Source organism: Atractosteus spatula, chromosome 15 (assembly GCF_055471065.1).
Source record: "Atractosteus spatula isolate fAtrSpa1 chromosome 15, fAtrSpa1.hap1, whole genome shotgun sequence".
NCBI lineage: Eukaryota > Metazoa > Chordata > Actinopteri > Semionotiformes > Lepisosteidae > Atractosteus > Atractosteus spatula.
Window position 1 is genome coordinate 13,167,959 of NC_142720.1, and position 17,042 is coordinate 13,185,000.

At 37.6% G+C, this 17,042-nt stretch overlaps 1 protein-coding gene across 2 annotated transcripts in view; it reads left to right on the plus strand.

Moving 5' to 3' along the window:
- The first annotated feature begins 4,747 nt into the window (after nucleotides 1-4,747).
- The window catches only part of bcl11aa (BCL11 transcription factor A a), a 53,166-nt gene continuing 40,871 nt past the window's right edge, over nucleotides 4,748-17,042 (plus strand). Inside the window, exons 1-2 of one of the 2 annotated variants that reach the window (XM_088934044.1) lie at nucleotides 4,748-5,057; nucleotides 9,469-9,798. In XM_088934044.1, the coding sequence (XP_088790170.1) occupies nucleotides 5,003-5,057; nucleotides 9,469-9,798 (385 nt within the window). In that variant the 5' untranslated portion in view covers nucleotides 4,748-5,002. Of the gene's footprint in view, nucleotides 5,058-6,650; nucleotides 6,815-9,468; nucleotides 9,799-17,042 lie in introns of those variants that run through there. The other variant, XM_088934045.1, reaches the window with a different exon arrangement.

The window sequence follows — 17,042 nt, forward strand, 5'->3', positions numbered from 1 at the left end:
TTTCATGTTAACCAGCGCCAGCTTTAGTAATGATAAAACATCTTGAATAAAATGATCTTCTCTCGCTCGCCTGTCCAACACACACACACGAAAGACACTTCCCAGTTGATAGATATATGTCAGAGACGTCACCGTAGATGGATACTTTAATACATTTAACTACGGCTGGTTGATTTATGATCGCGGCAGTCGCCCTGTCATTTACATATTGAAATTTTGCTGTACACAGGGGTCTGCCTTACTCCTGGAGGAGGTGAAGCGCTCGATGTGCCTTGATCAATGTTGACTGTGAAGGAAGAAGGAGTAGGAGGCGGAAAAAAAAAACCAGGCTCCCACCAGATGGAGCGGGGTCTTGGCAAAGGTCAGGGTTAGCACAGCCTACTATTGAATCGGCTGCAGTCTCGCAGATAGAGGCACCCATCGGGGCTTCTCACAATCAAATCTAATACAAAAGCCGGTCGCAGAACGAAATCGCTTCATCTGAATGCTAAAATTGTTATTAGGGTACATTAGGAGGAAGCCACGCACGTGATTGGAAAAATCCTTGCAATTTGTGATTGAAATAGAACCTATTAGTTGTTGATTGGATAGCAACAAAGTTAAGTGCTCTTTTATGGCCCTGATTAAGAAACGGAATTTGAGCCACAGGACCGTATTATCGTTCATAATAGTTTTTTTTTATTTTTCAGCTTTAACATCATATGGTTGCCATTGGGTATTAATTCTTGTAGGCTAATCCTTCCCTTAAAGTAGACAAATTATGAGTAAATTCCAATACCTTAAGCTCCTCTGTCGTTAAAAACGGCGTTGAAAGGTAAATGCCTTAAATTAACGATGCCACCGTGTTTTATTGATCTTAGAGAATCGTTATATGATTATATAATAAATCAGGTAAACACAGCATTGTGTAATGCATAATGAATCAGGACAACACGTTTTTGAAACAACAAATGGATTGATTGCCTCAGGTACATTATCGTATGTATAATATCAAACTATTACATGTAGTGTTAAAATGCATCAGGCTGGGCAAGCTGGTGTCACCTCACACATGCAGGTAAGATTAAACAGACCACTTCAGTAAGTAGTTCCTGTAGTGAGTTGCTTGGTAGATGTCAACCTTAATCTCTTGAAGCATATATATATGGAAAATAACCTAATGCTTGTTCTAGTTTTACCCCTATATGTAACTCTTAGGTGTCTGTACACCTTCAATAAACAGTACATTGCACATAAAAACAACACACACAAGCAATTCACACAGTTTACTTGACAGAGTCTAGTTCATTGCTTGGAGGAAACTGCAATAACACCTGCAATGCATTGATTATGTTTATTGTCAGACTTCATAAATTAATACAATTCTTGATCTTTAACCATTTCCCATTTAATTCCTTTAAAAGTAGGGACACCCTTTTGAGCTTGTCAACACAAACACTTTCTGAAAGTTGCATTGTTCTTAACAAAATCAGCAATAAAGCTTTAATCTGTTGCAATATGATCTCACTGCCTATTAAAAAGCGAAAGCACCTTTTAACATCAAATCAGTCGGGCAATTGTTTCCGTTTGGGAAATTACAGAACTACAGGCAACAAATGTCTGACAATTTTATGGAAACCAGATTAACCCTTGGTGTCCCTAACTAGGAATCTGTCCAATTCCTAAATACTAGAAGTTAAAAGCATTAAAAAATCAAGTGTAGTTGAAAGGTTAAATTTGGAGGATGGGGGGTGGGACTCATATATGCTACTGAAGTTAAAGTGAAAAAGAAATGCCACTTTTAGAAAAATATTATCAGACTGTATCCGGGTATTTTCTTCACTGTCACAACAGACTTGTGCACAAATGTCATGACAAAACACAAAGGCAATACTTCAGTAATTGAATTTGTGACGGGTATAAGACAGGTCCTATACCAGAACAATTAATTTGTATAAATCTGAAGAGTTGTCTGGTCTCAGTGGAATATAACTCGGTTGTCATTTCAGACTGTTTTGCAGTTAAGAACCAAAAAAAAAACATTAGGTGTTCAAAGAGCTTAAAGAGAATATATCTGGTGTTTGCATGTCATTTAGCTTTTCTGTAACCTCTAGATGAAAGTTGTTTCAAGAAGAAAGAAACTGCATTTCAAATTAAATAATGTTACTAAACACCCCATCAAATCCAGTTTGCCCATATGAAACACTTAACATGAAATGTATGTGGGCCCTCTTTTTATGAACACAAAGGGTTAAAGGGAGATGCATTACCAGCATACCAAACGTTTACGTACAATTTTATTTAAGGACTCTATGAGAGATAAGTTTATTAGATAATGCCCTTTAAGTGTGCAGCATATATTTTACTCAATATTCATCGCACACTCACATAAAGAATACATAAAATCAGAAATATATCGATTAGCTATAGGATTTTACTGAGATGTATTGTATATTAGAAAGACGTTGCATTCTCGTTAACATTGCGCCCATGCAATAAATCAACATAACACGACCGTTTCCTGCAAAAAATGATCAACACCTACTTTAAATTGCTAAGTTTCTTAAGTGTTTCTTATATAAAGTATGACTAAACGTAAGAGTTGTGTGGTCAAGTATGTCATATCTACATTGCTTATATATTATAATAAAGGATTATTATTAATTATGCTTTAGCCCATGTTTAACGCACATTACCAAGTGAAGAGCATAACGTTAAATACACTAAAACATTGAATCACATTTAAATAACAAATAGTGGGTATATACTGTATATATAAAACAGGTTAGTATAAGCGCGAACTTTTGGTCAGATATAACTGCCTTACAAACCCTCTGCAACATGTCAAAGAAAGAATATGGCATTTTTGCAGAAAAGCAACCTTAACTCAAGTGTACGTTTTAAATTAAGTTAAGCAGTCATATTTACAGTATGTTTAGGGACCTCCGATAAGCGTAAGATATTAACACTTTAGCCTAAACAGCAGGACTCAACTAGCATATACTGTTTATACATAAAAACTAGTCAGTGTCCCATTTACTTTAATTTAAAAATATAGAATCATCTCATACCACATCGAAATGAGTTCTGGGCAGCTGCAAGACATTACATGCTTGATGTAAGGGAACACAGAACCCCTTTTAGAAAGAATAGCCTGCACCGATATTTAAGTAGGTCGTTTTCTCTGAAACTGTTCTAAAAGCTGTTCTTAAAACCCCCTAGATTAGGCTTTCTCATTTCTGAGATTTCGTATCTTATGTTTCGTACATGTTTATTAATATCAGCCTGCTTTGTAGCCCGTATTTTGCAAGAAGGCTCATATTCAGGTAGCTTTTCCTGACACCGAGTCGTTAATACTCCCTTTGAAACCGCCAGTACGAACCAGGTCTACGCGCAATCTTACTCTTTACTCAGTAGACTACGTTCTCATTTTTAATATTCGTAGACGGCATTTACAACTTTCCCCGTCGTATCCCCATAACATATATTTAATATAATCTCCTATCTTCATAACCTCCAAACTTTAGCTTTCCATATTCATAAATCTTCAAAAAGAAACCCAGGACTTGTTTGACAAATACCGGTAAATAAACTAACCTTGACCGGCAAATATTTTCCCCCACTGCTGAGATTTCTCTCCGATGCTCAACTTCCTCTCCGATCCTTTCTTTCTCTATTTTCCCATTCATTTTTACCCCATCCCCTTTGTATCCTGTCCCAGAATCCGCGTCTAGCTCACGTTTTCATTCCACTTCGCTCTTGTGATTCACTTGTGCAGCCGCTAGTCTTAGTACTTTTTATTAGTTTGCATGGCTATTTCTCCTACCCACTTCATACACAGTTAATGTCATCGCTTTTGTTTTCTGCCTGGTGTCTCTTCTAGGATAAGCTGTCATTATTTAGTCTCCGCTCTTTAGGAGGCGTTTTGTTCTTTTCCTAAATCGATTTCCGCGAGTGTCTGTGTTTTTTTCTCCCCCTTATCGTCTCCCAGCCCTTTGTTGGAACATACTCATCGACCCACCGCAGATCTTTTTCGACATTTGCATCCTCTCCCAATTTTCGTTCACAGCCCACCTTTACCTGCTTTAACCCCTATTGCATCACATGTTTATTTCAAACTTAGTTCGCTCACTCCCCCACGTCGCCGTGTGTCAGACTTTACACTTCTGTTTTAAAAAAAGAAGCCGCTTAATTTCTTAACCCTCTTTTGATCTTTGCTGTTTTTTTTCTACTCCTAGTCTTCCTTTACTTTTACCCTGCTGCGAAACCTGTCTGTCCTGTACAGACAACCTGCTAATATCTTAAGTTCTGTTTCGTTTCTTAGCTCAGTGGTCGCTGTGCTCCTTGGCTACTGACACACACGAGGTGGTCTAGCTGTGTGACCACGAACTTATTTTTCACTGTGTTTCCATGCCCAGATCCCTGATCAATGTCCACTGCGACAGCTTACATTAGACGGTTTTTTTCCCCCTTCACTGCCATATGTCCAGCCCCCTGATCCCTTGTCCATTGGCTTTTCTTGGTCTATTTTTTTTCACGTCCAGCCCCCTGATCAATGCCCACTGCTTTCATTAGACAGCTTTTTTTTTTCCCTCTTGTGCCTCTTGTCCGGCCCCCTGATCTCTCTGTCCATTGGCTTCTCCGGGTCTATTTTTCATGTCCAGCCCCTAATGAGTGTCCATTGGTTTTGTTATTTCCATTCCCTCCTCCTACTCTCTGTCTTTGCCCTGCCCATGTTTTGTATGTCTGTGTCCATCCATCTCCTGACGTTCAAGTTCGCAGGGACGTCACGTCCGCACTTGAACTTGCAGCTCAGGGGGGCTTTTGCCATTTTTTCATCTCTCTCTCTCTTTTCAAAAAAGCCATGACGGCTATCCCACAATCCATCTTCCCTGCGCCATCTTTGTATTATTTCTAATTTATTTTGGATGTCAAAGGCATTGATGAAGATATTTTCTCTGGAGTCTCCTTTCTAACCCGGCTCTCCCGATGTGAACCGAGCTCAAAGCCACCACCAAGCACCATGTCTCGCCGTAAGCAAGGCAAACCCCAGCACTTAAGCAAACGGGAATTTTCGCGTAAGTAGAACAAAATTATAATTTACACCCTTTTCTTCACTTTTTCCAGCAACAGTCTTTAATTTCTGCAGTAAAGAAGAGAAACAGTGACCAGGAGCAAAAATCTTGGTGAAGGTGGTACTGGACATTGGACACCGAAGATCGCGGTCAAGTGGACTTCACAAAAAAAGCGTGGCGAGATTTCTTTTGCACCCAGAAATGCCAATAAGAAATGCGGTTTTCTTAAAACTTAAGCAGAAAAAAAGTTTTTATTTTTTTGCATTCAGCTTTTTTGAATCCGGAGCACTTTTACAATAAGATTTTCTAGCGTGCTTAAGATATGCCTTTCGTACCCCTTGTGCTTAAGCCACTAAAGGGCATAGGGTAGGTAGGCGATTGTAATAGGTATGCATGCTTTATCATATTTATTATTTCTAGTGGAAGCCCCTGTAACACTGTCTGTTTACTGCCTGGAGAGGATTTCCCTCCTCTCGTACTATTTTTTGGAAGATTTTCAAAAAAGTGGAAGTGGATTTTGATTGGGAAAAATCTCGTGTCTGACTGTTTACAAGCACCGCGTGTGCGGAACCTCCTGCCAACAACATCGAAAGGGGAAAAAAGAGTAATATTCGCTTAATTTTCTTTCGAAAGCTGCGTAGATCGCTGTCAAACGGATGGATTTGTAATCTAAAAGCTTTATGTGCACTACTTGAGAAAGATTGCTCTTAGATTCGACTCTAGTTGTTTTAGGGGACGGCTTTATAAAGAGGAACAGGAACCCCGGCTTACTCTTCTTTTCGATTAAATATTTTTCCCCCTTTTACACATAGATTTTTGGATCGACTGTTATGTTTATTTTACTTTAACATAAAAGGGGAACTCGCAAGGTAAGGTAAAATAAAATGTATGCATGCGAGTCTCAACAGTTGAGTTGCCTCTTTCTGTTTTCGTTTCTGCTTTTCATAGATGCAAAAAGTAATCATTTTGCAGACTTGCGCGGCGTATATAGCACATTATCGTCAGGGTTCTGCATGTGTTCAGGGATATTTAAGTTCGCCACGTTTGTTTTTGCGTGTGGATACATTTTTTAAAGCTTTATTGGAAACGAAGGCGATCCACTGTTTAAAACCGTCCAGCATTTGGCAAACGCAGTAAGCAAGCTTATTTGGGACCCCGAGAGATCGGAATTCGCGATTGAATGAATGAAATGTTATGTTTTACATCTTTATTCACAAAGATCTGTAAACCTTGCGGTTTAACGACTTGAATCTTGCGAGAACGATTCCGTAATGTTCCTTGTTCAAGACACATTAGTGTTAAAGCGAGCCGTTTGTCTAAGTTGCATTGAAGTATTGCTTTGTGTGACGGTTCTGTCGCTAGGAGGCAGAAGATGATCATAAACTGGAAATGAACTTGAACCTGATCAATTTCACCGCCACCTCAATCTACATATCCTGACGATATGTTTGGAATAAAAAGGAAATACATAATACGCAGGTTATAGCTTCTTTTTTTCCCACCCACTTTATATCTTATTTTAAGTAAATTAAACTCGTATAAATGACGAGACACCGTCGATCATTCAAATGATTTCTAATTTATTGGGTTTCTTTTTTTTTTACTTTTTGTAACCTTTCACAATCATGTAAATGAAAAGGAGCTTTAATTTAGTAATTGAAAACCACGCGTATTTTCAACATTTTCTGTAACGCATCAACTTATAAATAATAAGCTCTAGTATGCACAAAGGTTTCAGGCATTAAGACTCTCCATTTAAGGTTAGTATTTTATGATTTATTATTGTTGTCCACCTTCGTTCATTTCTGTACTTTGAGTTTAATACGTGTATGACGCTTACGTATTTTTTACACTTATTATATAGATTAATATACTGTTGAGAGTATTCTAATTTTCGTTTGAAGACAGGAAATCAAAATGGAAAAACTATAAATTGTCCTTGTGTGGCGTGTTTCCTTTAGATCCACGTGTTTCAATATTAAATCATCAGGAAAGTCGTATTCCCTCCCCTCTTAAGATATTCAGGGGAGCTAAGGCTAAGAAATTTACTGTGAATTATTTTAACGACTGGCTGGTGGAATTTATTATACAGTTCTTTAGTTTTTAATTTTTAAAAAATGTCAGGCATGCAAACTAACAATGAAATTTTCAAAAGGTAATTTTAAATGAAACCCTTTTAATTGTGGGCAGGTATTGTGTCTTTCCTATATTTCTAGCAACGAAGATCCAGTTCCTCACAGCAAGCTACTTTGTTGAAAGTATTCTGAATCAAAGCAACATTTTCGCTGGTTACGTTAGAAGTAATCGCAAGACGTTTTCAAAAACACGTGAAATCGGTGAACTGTAAAAATGTATGCTCAATATAAGTAAAATATGGAGCAAAAACACCTTACAATGTAGCTGTCCAGTTTTCCTAGATTTCATTCTTTCTGCCACTTTTAATAAATATTTTATGTATACATTAAATTAACAAAGGCTACTGAGTGTATTCTTGGAGTCAGTTGTTTTTAAAAGAAAATACAATGATAAAACAGTTTTGTCCCGTTAGAGAGATTGTTTTTATATACATGGTGGGCAGGCAAAAAACTTTCAAAAAATGTTTCCCCCGAGTAATGTAAACATAAGAAAGTGGCAGAATTTTTTAGAATAGCTGTATCTGAGGGCGGTGGCAATCAGCGTGTTGTTATTCCTCGCTCGTTATTTATTTCTCGATTATAATGTTCTTGGGAACGGCTTTATTCCGTGCAAGTCTATTGTACAGTAAGCGTGTTATAAATTCACACCGAAAACAAATTTATTTGGAAACAAAAGCATTTGGGCTTCCGAGTGGTCAGTCGGCTGTATAACTGAGGGTCAGCAGCGATACCTGTGTTAAACAAAACAAGACATAATCTTTGCGATTGTTGTTTTATGTAAATGCATTGGAGTCTTGTATAACCCTTATATTCCAGTCGCTGACCTGACATAAAATTAAGGGTAGTACCAGAGGCAAGAAATTATCACATGTTATCTCAATGTCCTAGTTGGAGCGCTGATGTAGTATGGTATTGCTCTTTCAAATGATATTTCTCACAGCACATCTGGGAGCTACTCCAGATATGCCCCTCAATATCTGGTCTAGGTTGGGCTGAAATAAATTTAACCTGAGTTCACAAGATCCCAGCACTTTATCAAAATCTGTTCCAATCTTCCAAACTCAAATTAAAATCTATTTTTTGATTCTCAGTGGTTTTAGGTTCATTAAAATGTGAAATTGGCAGCTTAGTAAAGAAGGTCAAGCTACTTAACCATTTGGAAGCTCAAGTAATATTTTCACCCCTGCTCAAATATTTCGGATATAATGGGCACTGTACAGTAAACCACTGTTGAGAAAAAAAATAGCTTTGATCTTTTTTGCATGTAGTTCAACCATGCTACTAAAATGACCAAGTATTTTTTTAACTATGTATTTTCATATGAGGAGTTAAAGACCAAATCCTTTATTCACTGTGAAATACACATTCTTAGTACATTCAGATTAGTCAGTATATGTGGTTATCAAGGAAATAAAAGTCATGCATATGAAAGGGCTCTATGGTAGTTTTGTCTCAAAATACATTGGGTCCCCAGCTCAGACATGTGTTGGGCACATTTTAAATTGTTTCCTCTTTAAGATCACAAAGGGCAGTCAAATAGGAGGGGGGTTTTAAAAGGAGGGGGTTCAAAGCATTTTTTAAATGCATAATTAATGTATATATTTTCATTCCTTATTTTTAAAATTTTTTTGTTTGGCTACAATTTCTATGTATTTTACAGTGCTTGTCTTCCTGTTATTTGTAAAATAAGGTATTTTAATGCTAGCAGTATTGGGGTAAAAGTTCACTTTTCTTCCGCTTTATAAATTATATATCGAACCGCATTCTGTATTTGAATCAAGTCTATGTAAAATGCATGCTGCCTGCTGAGGCAGAACAGAGCAAGCTTATTATACATGCATTAAATAATACTAACATCTATTATTATAGCAATCTGCAGAGTACAACAGTACTTTAAGCTTTTGATGAACCTTTAGACCGTATGTGTTTTCTATATATATTTCATAATTGCATCCAAGCTCTTCTGTCGGAATAAATAGGTTATCCCTAGGTTCCATGTCCACTTTACTTTGAAGGATCTTTGTTGTGCAAACTCTTTTGTGCAGGAACCTAAAACATTTAATGGGCTTTAGGCTTTCTGCATTTGGTCTTCTGTAAAAGAAATGAACTAGCGAGTTCTCTTAAAAAGCTGCCGTGACCACTGTTAATTTACATGCCACCATATGTTTGAAAGTAAAACAAATCATGTGATTTTGGAAACTCTTGGCACTCGTCACTGGATTGTTAGAGAGGCTCTAATATTCCCCTTTTTCTGTTTTTTTTTTCCCTCCTGCTTGTAGCCGAACCCCTGGAAGCCATTCTTACAGATGAGGAGCAGGAACACAGAGCTTTGGGAGCTCCAGAAGGGGACCATGACCTCCTTACTTGTGGCCAGTGTCAGATGAACTTCCCTTTGGGGGATATCCTTATTTTTATTGAGCACAAAAGGAAGCAATGCAATGGCAGCCTCTGCATGGACAAAGCTGTGGATAAGCCTCCCTCTCCCTCACAAAGTGAGCTGAAAAGACCCTCGAATCCTGTAGAGGTTGGCATCCAGGTCACGCCAGAGGATGATGATTGTTTGTCAACATCCTCCCGAGGAATTTGCCCAAAACAGGAAAACCTAACAGGTAAAAAAAAAAAACCCACACTACAGGGGGGACCTGCACATACAAACAGGAGCACACGCACACTTGAACGCACAATGCACAAGACACGTCATCAGTGCATGAGCTGTGTGTATTTTGTTTGTGTCTCTGAAGTCTGAGAGGGGTGGAGGGTACCAGCTGCAGAAAGTGTTACAGATCCCTGCCTATTTAAATCGGAGAGAGCCAGATTATTACTAAATAATTTTTGTGCGGCACAGAGAAACTTGAACGCTTGTGAGTGATGGTTCTAAGATTATTTCTGCTGTTTGGTTCTGGATGCAAAAAGAGAAAGATCCATTAACAGGAATGGCTGTTTGTAACACTCTGCCAATGGAATTACCCCTGCTCTGTTGTGTTCATTACACTTTAAATTTACTTTGATTTTTGCGTGTCATTATTTTCACCCTCGTTTGTTGCATGCTCTTTGTTTTTTGCTTTTCTGACTTGAGTTGTGGCTGTTTTTTCGAAGAGAAAAAACCTCTTAATTTTGGTTGCATTGAAACAGTTAATTGTGCTGCAGTTTGCCAGGGATCTATACTGTCTGACAGTGTTTTCACTGTAATTAAACGCAGCCCAATGGCAAAGTGACATCGGTGACCTTGACTTTAAGTTGCCATTTGCAACTGCCCAGACCAGAGTAGAAAGGGCAGTTGCTGAAGTGCACAGCCATCCTTATCCAAAAAGTTTAAGGCCATGTCGGAAATTTCAAAAGGTTGGTGTGACAGGAAAGGCCATTCTCTTGAGCCATCCTCCACAGCGAAATGATAAATGCCTTTCTGTGCTACTCGGACTCTCTGATGTGGTTTTGACAGATGTATCTTGATTTCTTTGTGGTTTACACAACCACATCTTATCCCTATAAATGTCCACCACAGATTTTCACTTTCATATAAAATAAAAGTGCATTCAGTTATTTTTGGTGTCAGCACAAAGTTATTTATTTAAAGAATCTTATGAAACACGTTATTTTTTTTTGGCCTTCTTTAATTAGGAAGGAGTCACAGCTGAACAAAAAAACCTGTTTGTTGGGTCCTGGATTATCTTGGAGGAAAAAAAATCCCAACGCAAAACAAAATAAAAACAAAACATGGTTTTTCTTATCATTGTGTCTGGTAATCTATAAGATTAAGATTCTTTTACATACATTATTTTTAATTGCTATTTCATTTTTTAAAAGAGGCTACATTTTATGTTTAATATGGATTCAGTTTATAGGTGCAGTGTAGACTGCTTAAATATTTATTTAAAATTTACTGTTCAATTGCCATCAAAGAAAGCCTCTTTAACAGTTTTTTCTTTCTTTAGAAACGACAATTCTTTAGTCAATACCAGGTGAAAGATTGCTTTTCCCGTTTGTATAGTTTTACATACCAATATATTTTATTTTTTTTCCCCTTCAATTTAATGAAAATTCCTGACTGCTAGGATCACCCTGGATTCAGGAGAGTGTCTTATTCTGCAGCTACAGCATGTAACAATTATGTACAATTTCCCCATAACCAGTTCCAGCAGATTAGTGCATTCAATTAAAACAAAACGCTCGTCACCTAATGGCTTGTTTTGATTCATTTAGTTTGAGCTTAACAGGTATGGGATCTGGCTGGGGCTGTGCTTGCTGGTATCCCATTGTTGAAGGAATGTTGCTGCTTGTCAGAGATTCAACATCTTTTTTGGTACATATGCTACCACAACCACGCAGCACTCTTTTCTTATTGCAATAAAATTCATCTGTTTACTGGATTGAACATGCTAGGAAAATAATTTATAATTGTTAAAAAAGTAGTCCTTAAATAATCCAGTAAACTGGACAATTGTTTACATGCCTTTTACATAAAGGTATTTTCTTAGTTTTATCAGTTGACACAAATGGAAATTTCGAAAGAGGCTTCGAAGACTTTGCAACGAACTGAAACATCTTAACGGGCGCGATAATGCAGTGACCAAACTAGTGTTTCTTCAGAGATCTGGAAGAAAAAGGCTGAATTGTAGGTTATGATTAATGGCACACCAGACTGGCGGAAGGAACGTACAGCCTTCAGAGATCCACAGCTATGCTAAATTGCCAAATATGGAGTATCACTTGGGTGATGTAACATCCTATTTACATATTGAGCAGCTCTGTTTAAAAGACAAAACCCAGTACCTGTCAAGCAAGAATGAAAAGCACACATTTTGCTGTGCTCCCAAATAGGACATGCGAAGGAAACAAAACCTCCGTGCTTTAGGAGAGAGAACCAATCCATAACCATTGTGGTAATTGCATTGTAACTATGTTAGCGTTCCAAGAATCCTTTGAATAAATTTCAATGTTGATAGCTGCAAGTTCTGTGGCTAAGACCTAATAATTTTTTCCTCCCAAATTAGATTAGATTTGAAACTTCATATACATTGAAAAGAAAACGGCATATTGAGTTAGTGCTAAACTTGTGCAATTATTACGTTAGGCCGTACAAAGCAATAATTTACTTTAAAATGGTTACAGGACAATAAATGTTTAATCGGGGCAGAATTCTAATTTTCTCGATCCAATAAAATATGTATGGAGTGACACTATAAAGATGTACAGGAGCACACCGAGTGTCATGTGTGCTTTGCGATTCCTGGGTTTGTCGTGCTCTTGGCAAAGTGAATTGGTTGTAAAAGGAAGTAGGTTTTTGAAATCAGCTGTTTGGACCCCAGAACATTATAGGGTTTCTCCATGAATGACATCTGAAAAAAAGTCTTAAAACATATTAATGGACCAGGACTGTAAAAAGATGGATTGAATTTGTATGGACAGCTAAACATTACTAAAGGACTTAGAATCTGAAACTTTAGAGTGTATTTTTTTAATCATAAAGACCCTCTAATTGCTACTAATCCTTATTTGAGTGAAATGTGGCTGCTGTACAAGAAGCAGTCCAAATCTGTGGGTTACAGGTGCTGAAACAGCATATCTTTCCACATGTAGTATGGCATTGGTATGCCTACAGCAGTTATAGCTGTACTGTAAATTAGACCGAATCGAAATCATAATTATTTCTGAGCCGTTGTTTGAACTTCTGAGACTTTCTGTATCGGTACCAGCGATATCCTCTTGTGCTTCATACAAACCATTTACGTAAATGTTGATATTTCATATCATTTGACATTTTTTGTTACAGCCTTAATAGAGGTAAATGGCAGACGTAACCCTAGTCGTCATCACAAAATGTCTAAATGGGAAAACATGGCTTCATGCTGGCATGTGTGTATTCTTTTTATTCCATGTAAAGATTTTTAGTTGATGTGAAGTCATCAATGATGTTCAGCCAGAGCTATTGCAGAAACGCCAGACATGCAACCACAAATTAATAGTATATGTTGCCTGGTTTGGACAAAGCAGCTTTTCTCAATATGCATCAGAAACACTCAGCGCCAGTGACTGGCACTTTATCTTTCACGCTGGCTGTGTGTGAGATGATCGCAGGAGAATGGATGTGTGCGACACTGGTCGGGGGGGGGGGAAAAGATTAAAAATTGAAATGGTTCGGAGGGGAGGGGACAATGCCTAACTGTCAAAGCACTCACAAGACGTGCATCGACATAATTTTCATGCCAAAGAAGAATGGTGATTTTTTTTTCTTTAATTGATTTGTTGATTTTTTTTTCTTTCTAGTGAACTGTATATCAGTTAGATGGCTGATAAAAGTATTTTTTCAGTTTTGATTTGATCCTAAAGTATCAGGCATGTGTGCTATACAGTACATGCACCTTTTTCTATATATATATACACACACACACACGTGTATGCGTAATAGTGTTCACATCCACATTTGCTTTGCATCAATTTGTGCTGTTATCAGGACGCCAATAATAGACTTTAGGAACTATTGCACTGTCCAGTGGAGAATCTGAGTCCAAGAAAAAATAGAATAAGGAACTAATAAATCACAGCACACTAGCCATCAGCTAAAATAAGATTTATTCTGGAAAAATATGAAATGCATTATTGTTAAATCCCGTTTCACGATTGTAACTTAGCCTTAGTTTGAATGTTGCATGTTGCATTTTGTGCACTATTGTCTGTGTTAAATATCTTACCTTTTTTTTTGCCTGTGCCGATACGCTGCTGTGGGACTGTTCTACATTCTACATGCATTTTGAATTTAAATGTCATGCTTGTATTTTGGCTTAATGAACCAAAACCCCAAATGGGAGACACACCCAGCCCCATAATTTTGGGTGTCACAATTTTAAGATCTTGTTAGCAAATGTTGCTTTGGCGTGTCTGCTGCATGTGAAGCACATTTCAGTTTGCTCAGGGTTCTTAATTTCTTTGTTTGTCAGATAGTAGGACTCAGAACGATAGACTATGGCAAGAATGTCGAGAGCATTGTTAAAATGCAAATGGTTGTAAATTTATTCCTGTTTGCATGTAGGATCGTTTTCATTTTAATTTTGTGTTTGAGCATTTCGTACTTATATGGTACAGAACTGCTGTGGTTAAATATACCAGACTTTACAGGTTACTGATTACATTGATTTTTACAATGTGACACCTATTACTTCATAATGTAGTTCAGTCTGCTGTGACACATCTAATGTTGGCTTTCCATTGTACGGGAATCTGCGGGTCTTTGGAAATTGTTTATGATTAATTTTAAAAAAACCTTTTGTATATGTAGACGGTAGTTTTTTAAAAAAAAAAACACATTTGTCTTTTCCTTTTTGGGGGGAGATCATTCAAAGCCTTATTTATTTTTTATTCAGAATCCCCTGTACTCTTTTTTTTTATTTCAGGATTTTTCCTGATTTTTTTTTTCCTGCCATGAATTTATCCTGTATTTCTTAAAATGAGGGAAAAAAATGTCTCTAACTTGTATAGGATTGAGGTTTTGGAGATGACAGGGCTTAGACTTTTTTTTTTAAGGCGGACTTTTTTTTTGTTGCCAAAAAGTGCAGTTAAAAAAAAAAGTGCATTTTTGATCCTGTGCGAGATGCAATACCTGTTTTCCGCGGATTCCTGGTTCCTGAAACAAAGGCATTTAGCACTCAGCCGCCCGTTGCTTGGCATGATGCCATCTTCTTACCAGAAGCCTCAGCCACTGGGTCTGTGTCGTTTAGCCCTCTCACAATGCCGTCTTTTTAATATGAGGAATCAAAGCCATGGGTATGCTTTTCTTCATTCATGGTTATCTGCTGAATCTCACAAGAAACCCTTTTTTTTCCCTTGAAATAATTGGCCAAATATATTTTTAAAGCTTACAGCAGTAGAACAAATTGATGCCTGTAAGGTTTCTTAAAAAGAAAACTCAAATATTATTTCCCTCTGTTGTAACTCTCGAGTTTTTTTAAGCAACCTTAGTCTTTAATTGCCCCCCCCCCCAACACCCCATAAGATGTTTCAATACTGATCGGGTATTCACTTATTGTAAATTGCTATTTTTCTTCCAGTTTGTAATAATGTGGAGCATTACCACGTTTAGACAAATAATGCTTCTATTGTGTTGTGTGATCAATAGGTACCACAGCTTTCAAGAAGGGACAGAAGCTATTTGTTTTACAACTGTGTTGCAGAAGAAGCATTTCTACGAAGGGGGGGGGGGGTACATTTTTTGATAGGATGATTTCACTGTTATATGACGGTATATATTGGAACATGTGGATTTATGTATTGCTCAAGCACTGGCCTGTCACACAGCAGCTCTCAAATTATGTCAGATGTTTTATAAAACATGTCTATAAAAATGTTTATATACTACAAAGCTTATTTATAAATCCCTGTGGATTACAGACTGGTATTTTATAAACAGGGCAAATACGGAGAGTAACTCAGCTTTGTGCTTTGCAATCGGCTCGCTCAGACGCAGGCAAACATGAAAGGGTTTGGGACTTGGCAGCACTGCCTGAGGACATCCCTCAATCTCTGATGCCAAAGATGCCTTGGCACAGGCAGCACTAGAGGCGTGGGGCGGGTTGTGATCGGCCCAGCTCCTCGCAGGGTTTTCATGTTCTTCATTTGCCTTTACAATTGGAGCAAAGCTGCCGCACCTCAGCCCGGCCCTCAGGTGCGAGCTCAGATGGGTGCATGTAAATGTCCTGTCAGACATAACGCCGGGAATATTAATGTTTTCCTTCCTGGCCCCTGTAATGAAGCTGTATGCAGGATGCTTGACGTAGCTCTAGGAGTGATTTTTGTCAGTAGCTTTATGATGCCCATTTGACACTTAGTTGGTGAAGTCTCAGGCATCCCTACAGCTTTTTTTTTTACTTCCCCCTTTGTTTTGTTCGGCTTTTTCAAATGTTTTTCCATCCAGGGGAAAAAAAAATGTGGTCCTAAGTGTTGATTGGAGGTTGGCACACCATGCTAATTAATTCCAGCAGGTTCACGAGACAGTCTGTGGATAGCTTTGGGCCTACTGGGACCAATACATACAAATTATTGGCAAATGTGTAAAATATCCCATGGAGTTCTGGACATCTTTTTCTTCTTCTTACTGAAATCTCTACTTAAAAAATCCTCACCGTTTTTTAACATACATTTTCAAACAAGACACAGTAGATTCATTTTTCATTTTCCACAATCCTTTTGGGTAGCAATTCTGAAGCTATGGGTTCGTTTTAGTCAATTTAAAATTATGGTGAAGGAGGACAACAAAGAAATATCATAAGGGAATGATTGAGGCAACCTTAGAAACAGTTTTAAAATGTAGATGTACAGGATATATTTTTTTAGAGAATGGCTTCTGTAATGTTTAAAATTCTCTTTTTTTATTGTTAAAAAAGCTACAACACTCTGAAGTTTCGTGAATTTTGCTCACTTAACAAATGCATTTTTTAATAATTTTACTTCAGTATGTATGGGGAAAAAAACAATTACAAGACCATTATTACCCACAATATAATAATCTAGCATCTATGTTTTTGTGAATCTAAATGATGTTGAATTGGATTTCTTAAAAAGACTCGTCTTCATTTAAGACAAATGTTATTTTTTTCTTCTTTAAATGTCTTGTGATCATATTACTACCTTAACCTCCACAGGAACAAGTGGATGGAAATAGGTGGATGGATTATCATATTACTTGGAATTTAGGGAAGAAGTAAGTATAAGCTGTGGGCTTTGTGACTGAAAACGTGCAGCAACGTATTGGCTTGTTCAGTCCTCAAGGAATTAGAATGCTGTGTGACTTGTGACAAATAGTTCAGCCCTGTTGTTTGTGAACATAGCTGCTGTCACCACGAGTAAATCTGGTTGCATGTTT